This window comes from Phaseolus vulgaris, chromosome 1 (genome assembly GCF_000499845.2).
Source record: "Phaseolus vulgaris cultivar G19833 chromosome 1, P. vulgaris v2.0, whole genome shotgun sequence".
NCBI classification, from domain to species: domain Eukaryota; kingdom Viridiplantae; phylum Streptophyta; class Magnoliopsida; order Fabales; family Fabaceae; genus Phaseolus; species Phaseolus vulgaris.
The window spans coordinates 35470739-35480934 of NC_023759.2; the positions used below are offsets into that span (position 1 = coordinate 35470739).

The 10196-nt window shown below is 33.4% G+C and overlaps 1 protein-coding gene across 2 annotated transcripts; it reads right to left on the reverse strand.

Moving 5' to 3' along the window:
• Positions 1–224: 224 nt before the first annotated feature.
• LOC137814001 (N-acetylglucosaminyl-phosphatidylinositol biosynthetic protein gpi1) lies at positions 225–8680 on the reverse strand. Of its 2 annotated transcripts, none has more exons than XM_068616514.1 (10): positions 8444–8680; positions 7682–7900; positions 5906–6286; positions 5659–5799; positions 5476–5576; positions 5177–5395; positions 2308–2799; positions 1341–1771; positions 748–841; positions 225–603 (listed from the first exon to the last, which is right to left on the reverse strand). In XM_068616514.1, exons 2-10 carry the CDS (start codon positions 7850–7852, stop codon positions 492–494), a joined length of 2142 nt encoding a protein of 713 aa, XP_068472615.1. In that variant the 5' UTR covers positions 7853–7900; positions 8444–8680; the 3' UTR covers positions 225–491. The 2 variants fall into 2 exon arrangements, with proteins under 2 accessions (XP_068472615.1, XP_068472616.1); XM_068616515.1 differs by having other exon boundaries at positions 5902–6286.
• Between the last annotated feature and the right edge of the window lie 1516 nt (positions 8681–10196).

A 10196-nucleotide genomic window follows, 5' to 3' on the forward strand; every position in this document is an offset into this window, starting at 1 on the left:
ATTGATAAAACAAAATAATCTTTAAATTATATAGCATTGAATTCTCAAACTAACAGTTGACTTAATAATATTTAATATTAATAGAAAAGTGAAGTTAAGCTTACTCTTGAAATAAGTAAGCACCATCCTATGTATTCAAGTACTAAAATAAAATGGGCGTCACACAGCGATCTTCAATTTTTCACCACACAATTAAGAGAGAACAAATTATATGCGCCCAAGCATAAGAGAAAAACAAATATATTTACCAGATTAGTAAAATAAAAGTATGTTGCTCTTCTAAAGAACCCACATTCTAAGCATGGGAAAAGCAAAAAAAACGACATACACAGAAGAGTACCGAACTATGGAAGAAACGAAGTATGAAGCATTCTTGATAATTAACACATTATAAACAGAAGAAAAAAACACTAACATGAGTAGACCAAGTTGTATGAAAACTGTATAATTGAATCCTTGAGCTAATAATATAACCTGAGCCATAGCCATTATCATCTGAAGCATGCAATAAGTGAATCATGACAAAAACGCCAATACTCTTTGTAGGGCATGGACGTCCATGGCATTGGTGAAGGTAGAAGGGTGCCACGCAGAGATGATATTCTGGTTATTTAGGGAGGAAAAGGAAAAAAATACAAAAACAAATAGAAAAAGAAGTATTATTAAATAAAAACTAAACAAAAACCAGAGAAACAGAATCATGAAATCAATAAAACCATAAGAGCACTTGGCACAAGGATATCACACCTTTGCCCAATGAGGATTCCATAAGCCACTGTGGAGATGGATGACCCAGAAACTCCCAAAAATACAGTTTTGTAGTGAGGCAAGATAACTTTCCCTGAAATTTAATCAGTTGAAATAAGTACATAATGCTTGCCCATGCAAAAATATAGTCGCATATAATGCAAATTGTCGCCACTCCGTGGTCACAGCTATCAATCACGAAGAGGAAAAGTCTGGTCACAGGCAAAATATCAATCAAGGTTTTAAATAAATTTCTTAAAAATGTTCAATAATGTCAGGATCTATGATGTGTTGTTTTAATCTTGATATGCAACCAGGCAAAAAGGAAATTACGATAACAAAACAAAAGACATCACTGCCAGATTTACTACAAAAATACACATCACAGACAATTCATAATATATATCTAAATTCTTCAAGTAAAGCCCCAGATAGTAATAGGGAGTCTACACATTTTTCATAAAACAACGCTACAGTACACATCGACCACATGAGATCACATTCAATTTCCCTATTGATCAACATAGATACATATCTTGACAACCGAATAGAAGCATCAGTCTTAACCCACAAGTAATAGCTTCAGGCCTCACCTATGCTCGAGTAGTTGCTGTGGAGAACTGAAACTAGAATACTAGATTTTTCTCTATTGAAATCCTTTAGATGCAATGACTCCTTGGCTAAGGTCATTTCATCGGTAAAATCAATACTTGGTGGAGAAACGGTACTATTACTCTGACAACCGATAATTTCAAGCCATATTCCAGAAGGGAATCTTTCTGGCCTCACCAACCAAAGAAATATCTTGGTATAAGGGGTAGCATGAATAATCGAAATAGTTACTTCAGTCAGTAGACAGATAAGGTTAATGGTTGTGTCCACGATACTAAAGAATATATAGAAAACGGAAGTAGTTGGTAAAAGAAGTAAAAGTGGCGTAAATAATAGAGATCCAAAAATATGTTGTTTCACTGTATAATCAAAGCTATCCAACCTCCGTCTCAGAGGATTCCATTTCCGACCCCTGCCAAAATAACCAGCAACTACATGAAAATATGCAAGGAGGACGAAGTGTGCATGAAAAAGAATTGCGTATCTATTACAATTATTCTTCAAAAAGGATAATGAATCAGAGTTATAGAGATGCGGAGCAAATTTGATGGCTTAGTAAATACCCTTATGATCTCAACTTCTATCATATAAGTCATCTCCAAATTTCCTAAAGTTTCATTGCCCATGCTTTCAAAGATATACATAATAGCAAACATAAGAAGGATTATATACATATAAATTATAATCCTCCACAAGAAAAAGGAAACTTTTTACTAATAATATCACCTCACTGGTCTCTATTTGGTGAGTATATGCTCTCTAAATTCTTTCAAAATATTATCAAATGTAAACAAAGACCTCTTGTACGAATATCTTAATGAATTGTTAAAACTAATTAATTACTTTAGAAAGTTGAAGTTATAAAACAAATAGCTAATTACGACATCCAATTCTCATTAAAATCACTTCCTTATTTGTGTTAATAATCTAAAAATAAGAATTTGTTACCTGAAAAGCCGCCACAAGGCTGCCAATGCCTGTATCTGTGATGAATATACAAGTGAAATGAACCAATGTAGAGTTGAAACATGCAAAGTTGCCAGACCAATCATGTCTATGATCAAAGCAGCGGGTACAGTAAATCCACAAAGGATTCCTAAAACAGAAAGCCCTTGAATAATATAATTGAAGACGAAACCCACAAAGATCCAGAGTGTTGACCATATCTGGACTGCATTCAAAGAAACCATGCCAAGTACTCCCGCCAGCTCAGCATTCAATTTGAACCCTGCAGGGTTTCCCATTAACCACACACACCCAGAGCGCAAAAATGTGGAAAATCCATGCATGAAATTCAGAACTGAAAAGCAAATGGGTTCTGCGTGATATAAAAATGTCCAGCCAACCAAGTTTCCAAGGAGAATGTCAACAACCAAAGTTGACCACATAGAATGCCTAAGCATTGCAGCTTTCTCTACATATTCAACACATGATTCTGACCTTGAACACAAAAGAACAGTATTAAACATGGAGAAAACATAACATCAAGAACAAAAGTTATATAAGTTTAAGAATAGTAAATAATTGCCTTCAAAATATAAACATTTAATTTTATTAGATAAATTAACATATATTTATCAGAAAATCCATGCGAAAGGAGCAATGAAAATATACTTATGAGGTACACAAAATTTTGCCTTAAAGGTTTTCAATTTCAACCAAGAACATTTGTTTCAGACTAAACCATATCTTTTTAGGCTTAAGAGGGTACACCAAAAGTAGGTTTTACTGGTAAGGTTCAGTTTGGTACATCTTATTAGGCTTAAGATTTAAGTACAAACTAAACCATTTTTCACAATTCATGAAACTCAAATATGGGACCAAACAATGAGTTTCTAAGAAATACACTAATCAAAACACTGTTCAGGGATTGGTTCGGTTTCAAACCATAGTTCATTGGTGCGGTCCAGATAATAAATACCTTGCGAAAAATTTTAATACACTCAAAAATATACTTCAATGGCAAGAATAATTTAAAACAATAAAAATTTTTGTTATTTATAAGGAAGAAGAGATACAATAATAAGGAACAAAATCAGTATCTAATAATGAGAAATATTTGGCAAGATATTTCCCTATCATATCACCCTATTAAATATAAAAAAAAATACATATCTCTAACCTAATCAACTCATATCTCTAACACTCTCCCACAGGCTAAAGCACATGAGAAAGCTTGTTACAAATGTCATCAAATCAAGACCCCTTAGAGAGACCTAGTAATCATGTCAGTCAGTTGGTTGCTGAAGTTGACGAAATAAATGATGCCAAAGCTAGTAGATATTTTTGGACATGTTTCTCTCTGTCAAAGCAAAAATTAATTTTCAATGTTTCATCCATTTAAATCATATCTTCAACAACACTTCCCCTCAAGATGAAACCTATTTACATATACAAGTCAAGCTTGTTAAAAATGGTGAAAGAACAAGAGAACTGTCAGGAAGTGAAATTGGGTAGTTGACACAAGGTTGCCAGAAAGCAAAAAAGTGCTCAAAGAACGCTGCGGCTGCTGCAAAGCAAAAATGATTATAGGATCAAGTTTCCCAGAAAGCAAAAATGATTATAGGACATCAAGTTTCCCAGAAAGCAAAAATGTGCAGAGGACATGACAATTGCCAAAAAGAAAACAATGTTCATAGAACACGGTTGTGGTTAGAAAGCAAAAATGCTCAAAGAACAAGGCAGTTGTCAGAATGCAGATAATGCTAAGAGAGTGTAGTTGCTGTTGGAAAGAAAAAAATGCTTAGAGGCACAGCGACTGTTGGAGGGACAAAATAGTCATTGCACAGCAAGGCAATGCCAGTGGTGATGGTTCTGGGCTGGGAAAAGATCTCCGAAAGAAAAAGAAAACAAATTCACCCTAAATCGTTGCAGCAAGCAGTAATGTAGTTCCGGAAAAGCTCGATGGAAAAAGAAACTCCCCAGAAAAATGTCGACTGTAAATAGTTTTTGCTGGAAAAATGTTGGCAGTAAACAGTAATGTTGACCGAAAAAGACTCACCAGAAAGTCGCAAGTGGTTTGGTAAGATATTTTCATATCAAATCATATCATATATCCCTATTTAATTTAATCAACTCATCTCTAACAAAGTTATAAACGTGTCATGAACCAACGATCCCAAAAGCTTGAGCTTTTAGGTGGAAGACATGTGAATTATTTTACATTATATTTCTAACTAACTCCCACATACAAGAGCCCTTTGGGTTTAAAGCATGGTCACGCATAAACTCCACATAGGTGGAGGTGGAAAGGGTTGAACTCTAGATTACTTAGTCACAGAAGCTTGATATCATATCATTAATGGATAGGGTACTCCTAAAAGCTAGCTCAAGAGGGGAAGAATGGTCAAGTCTTATAAGGAATATTCTGGCCATATTCCCAATCAATGTAAGACATCTTACCAAAAGATAAATGCATTATCCAATGTAAACAAGCAACGAGTTGCAAGAACTCCTATATTACATATATGCAATTGTAGCATAAATAATATCCTGCATGTGAATGTATTGATGTTGAAATATTAAGGAAGAGGAATGGGAAACCAAGTAGAACAAGGGAAGGAATAGATCTGAGGGAGGAAATAGAATAGCTCAAATTCAAGTTAATAAATCTCCCCAAACCCCATTTGGTGGAGCCTTATGCCCTTTTGGTACTGTAAAGAAACTGAACTGAAACACGATTACCCCCCACTAAAACTTGTCTTTTAAGGAAACTATTTACATTGACTTTGTCAAATATTAAAGCCTGCGTCTCCAAAATTTGAAACCTACCACAAATCACACAAAGTAATATACTTTGCCTAAAATTTAATATTACCTGAGGTCATTCTTCTGAAGAAAGATTGGCCAATATAATATCTGACAGCGGATTTGCATATTTATCCAAGCAGTCTTCTTGAATACATTTGCTGATGTCACATACATCCAGGATTTGGATTCATAATTAAAATGTGTTTGGAAAAACTGGAGAATAATATAAAGCATGGTGGAGAATGAAGCCAAAAACTTGGAAAACAGATGTCCTATAACAACAAGCCTGAAAAATACAGAATAAATCATTAGATCTTGAAAAAAAAAGTGAGCAAAAGATGATGCATCAATGGTTAAAGTGTGTACACGGGAAGTATGGAGAGCCGGCTCAAGGATCTTGGGACCAGGTGTGTCTCAAAAATTCTTTTAGCAGCAGCTGTGCAATTAATTGCCAGAATAACTGTATCCTGGGGTGAAATTTCAAAAAGGTAGGTCAGCAAGAAGGAAAAAAATTTCCATACCCAAATATGAATAAGGTAAACTAATTACCAATTCAATGAATTGCTGTTTATCATGAAGCTTCTCGACCCATTTAGGAGTTTTAATAGAAACTTTAGCTTGCTCATTCGAACTCAGATCACATAATGAGAAATGATGAGCACCATAAGCGGGTGTTTCATAAATTATGACCTACAAGTAGTTGAATATCATATATATATCTGTTTGAGATTGCGATAAAAGTCTTCAGAAAGCACAAGTACTTGCAGAAAAGTAGAAGAAATAATGACTTACATACGTGAACATCATATTGTGACAGAATTTTTCCATTCCAATGAATGTGATGCAGATTTGGAAGCCTGTTCAATCCTAAATCATTATGCTTAGGAGAATCAAATGTGAGCAGGACCCAGTTACTTTTTCCAAAAACATATTGGCTACTTTTCCTCGATGAACAATCTAACTGGAAGCAATCACAACTCCGGCAGTTATTCTTTCTATATGTACTTCCCTCTTCCAATGCATTGCCAAACTCAGACAACTTCTTTTTGTCATACTCTGTCTCATTCAACAAACTATTACTAGCAGTAGGGTCAGTGACAGCCAGACCAAGCACAGAGAACTTGGACTTATCCTCAAGAAATGAAGGCATTCTCCCACATGTGTCCTGAATAATCCCCTAGAGACAGTAGAAGTTCATTATGTCAGTTATCCTTGTTAGACTAGACCATTCCAGAAACCACCAAAGACAACATGTAGGAAGGAGAGAATCATTAAAAGGACTTAACAGTGGGATTTCCCCACCACATTCATATTGTTATAGAAACCAAGATTTTAATAACTAACACAAAGTAGTTATGCACCATTTCAAGTATGAATTAATGCCAGTCCAAATCATTTTATTTTACCGTTAAACCTTTTCATGGCTTTTCCCCAAAATTGTGAATATGTTCCAATATTTTCATACACGTGAACCTAATATTTGGGTAAAAATTAATCAAGAAACCGTTACCTAACTGAATATTCTAAGACGAATAATGTTCGTGTCCGTTTAAACTTGAAACTCTTGCTTTACTTGATTACTACAACCAAATATTATTAAATAACAAACGGCAAGCCAAAATTTCCTCTGCAATTAATAGTTGTAACAGCATACAATACAACCAATAAATTCATTGCTACTATTGTTATTCCCTTTGTTAGCTAGGACTCCGAAACAGACATGAACACCGAGACAAGGATAATCTCCAAAATATAGGACACGGCAATATGGATGACGTCACACATACACACACACACATATATATATATGACTCTTGCATGAACTAGACTACTACACCAAAAAAGGAAACCCAACATTTCCTCGGCAATAAATAGTTCTAACATGCATACAACCAATAAATTCATTGCTGCAATTGCTATTCAATTTGATTTACCTAAGAAACACAGACTCCATGTCCAAAATATAGGACAAGGCAACAGCTGATGTCATATATATGTGTATGCATGCATGCATATACGTATGTGTATGCATGCATATACGTATGTGTATGCATGCATAAATTTAACATTAACACACTTCACACTTTCCATGTACACATATTTGCTATACTTCCATATAATAACAGCCCTCGCAATAGAATTCTAATTAAGAAACATGTATCTTAATACCTAAAATAACTAGTTAAGTTTTACAGAAACAAACCTCAAAAGATGTATGAGTGTTGATTGCATTATTTAAAATAAAAGTTGTTTTCTTTAATTTCTTTTTACGTTTTTACAGTAATAGTGTCTAGGAAGTGTTTAACCCAGAATAGGTGTCGGTACACTGTTTCTATTGATACTCAAGCCGTTTTTAAGAGGTGTCCAAGATGTATTGAAAAAGCTTTGTTTACTTATGACACAAGTGTTGGACACATGTTGAAACATGTGTTGAAGGAGTGTTCGAGAATTGTCGTGTCCAAAATAGTGTAGGTCACGGCAACACGCTGTTTTATAGAAGTGTTGGTGCTTCCTAGAGCTTTACTCTAAACTGTAAGGAAAAGGAATTGCGAACTCAAATTCATTTTTATACCTCAATGCCAGTACTAGAACTAGAAAGCAAGACTTCACTGTAAGTAAACGCTACAACCACGTCAAGGGATGATGGTGAACAGGTGACAAACCACCCGAACAAAATACTGGAGGATGATTCTTGATTTGATAGAAGTTGCTTTGGCCACCAAAGCCTACAATGTCTTCTCATCTTCCTCTTTTGATCTTCACATAAACTGAGCTACTATTCATGAAGTCCCTGCAATAGACAGAGACAAGCAAGTCTTTACTTCATTAAAAATTCTCAGATTAAAAAAGAATGCAAATTAAAAATAAATTTATGTAACAAATTAATAAAAACTATAAGATTTAGATGGAAGTATAGGTCATAGTGTATGTTATACCTACCCTTTTTTACATCATAGAGGAACATTACAGCTTATGATATCAACAAGAACCCACCCAATGATTACAGTTGAGGAAAATGATTCTATTCAGATGCATATTAACCAACTCTCTGATCTTTCAGAAAAAACACAACTACGCCGATACAGATCCGAATAAAAGCCACTTCAAATGAAATGTACTGAGCCTACTCTTAAAACAATCCAAACGCAATGCCCACATTCAAAACTAAAAAAATTTGGCCAACTAAACCCTACCTCCCAATCTTAAACCCAACCAAAACAAAATAATTACAATTAAAAACGGTGGATTATGGGCAGTTAAGAAATGAAAAATTGACAAATTGAAAACGCAAAAGATAAAAAAAAAAAAAAAAAAAAAAAAAAGGAATGCTCACCGTGGGCGTCACGTCTTGGAGCTCCTTGACTCGACTGAAGCTGAATTGAAGGTACACTGAAGCTGCATTGAAGGTACACTGAAGCTGGGCTTATAGGTGGACTGAAGCAAGGGCACGAAAGGGAACAAAAGTGAAGGTGGATAGAAGCTAGGGCAGAACGAACGAATGCGAAGGAAAGGGAAAGAGAAATATGTCTTCAAAATCCCATTTTTTAATTAAGGAAAAAAAATGTATTTCTCTAATAGAAGAGTCATACCATACTATATATTTCTAAGTTTTGTACAAAAAAATGTGTTTCAATACAAAAATTTATAAACTCACTTTTATAAAATTTGTTTATTTACATTTCAATACAAATATAAATGTTAAAATATGAAAAATATTCTTTTATTATTATAATTACTAAAAAATATGAAATATAAATTTTTAGATACCAAAATAATTAATTGCAATAGTAATTAAATTAGAGATATTTTAAAAATTTAAAAAAAATTAACTTTTAAATTAATTTCTATTATTATTAAATAGTTTTTAAATTGATATTTAATTACCAAGATTTTTCTCCCAAATTTAGAAATTAATTAAATAATATTTTGTAGGAAAAAAAATTCCATCACAAATTCAATACTTTTCAAACCAAAATATGTACCTCAAATGTAATCACAAGTACCAATGAAGGGTTGATGAAAGTGAATTAAATGCATGTGTTTGTCAAATTAAATGAAATATTTTGATTGAGTTCATAAATAAAATGGCTGCTTGATATTTAATATTTGAGATTGAAATTCATATATGAAAATCAATTTAAATTACATATTACTAACGGAAAGAGAGGGGTTGGCACTAACAACTTATCAATAATTTTTAAAATATATTATTAAATTATTAAAATATTTTCTTTATATACAACTTGATATTTCAACTAGGCTCGTATCAAAGTAACAACAATCATTTGTCAGCACATGAAAAATATATTATTAAAAAAAATACAAAAATATGGAGAGACTAGACCAAAACTCATTTGGGAACAAAAACGATACATAGGTAAACTATACTTATTCATAAATAATTTTATACCAATAAAATGATTCTCTATGTATAAATCCTAAATTACTCAATTTATCAGCATACACATTCCCTTTACGAAAAATATGAGAAACCATAAACCTGATTTTCCCATAGTAATTAAGACAAGTATTTTATCAATTACGAAGCATCCACGGAACCTTAGTCCTAGTAATAAACGCAGTACCAAACCAAGGCAAAATCACATTCAAGCCAGATATTAGTAAGCCCCATCTTTTGAGCTTCTTCCATAACATGTATAACTTCATAAAACTTAGCAATCATAGAGTCTGAACTTTAAGAAACGCTGAGAAAACAACAATAAACTCCCTCATACTCCCACGAAAAATACCTCCACAATTAGCAAGACCATAATACCCCCTAGAAGCCTCATCAGTGTTAATTTTAACCCAGCCTGGTGAAGGAAACTCTCGTCTAACAAGAAGAGGACGAAGAACTTTACCACTACGAGTATTAATACTAAAAAACTTAATCACGTTGAAATCCAACATATCATTCTTCATTAAAGTTTTAAACGAATTTCCCACTAGACAAGTTAAGTCTTTAATTGCCGAAATAGCCCTATAAACCTCAATCTTATCCTGAAATCTAGCATAATTCCTCATACGCCATATCATCCAAATAGAAAAAAGTTATCAGAGAAAGCTTAATCAATTTAACCAAATGA

What these genes read in the sequence shown, in the direction of transcription:
- LOC137814001 (XM_068616514.1), bottom strand. Translation starts at nt 7,852, where the DNA reads ATGAGAAGACATTGTAGGCTTTGGTGGCCAAAGCAACTTCTATCAAAT. An exon ending in GCCTTGTGGCGGCTTTTCAG is followed by an intron (nt 1,772 to 2,307) that starts GTAACAAATTCT and finishes TTATTTTGGCAG; the next exon opens with GGGTCGGAAATGGAATCCTC. An exon ending in CAGCAACTACTCGAGCATAG is followed by an intron (nt 842 to 1,340) that starts GTGAGGCCTGAA and finishes ATTAAATTTCAG; the next exon opens with GGAAAGTTATCTTGCCTCAC.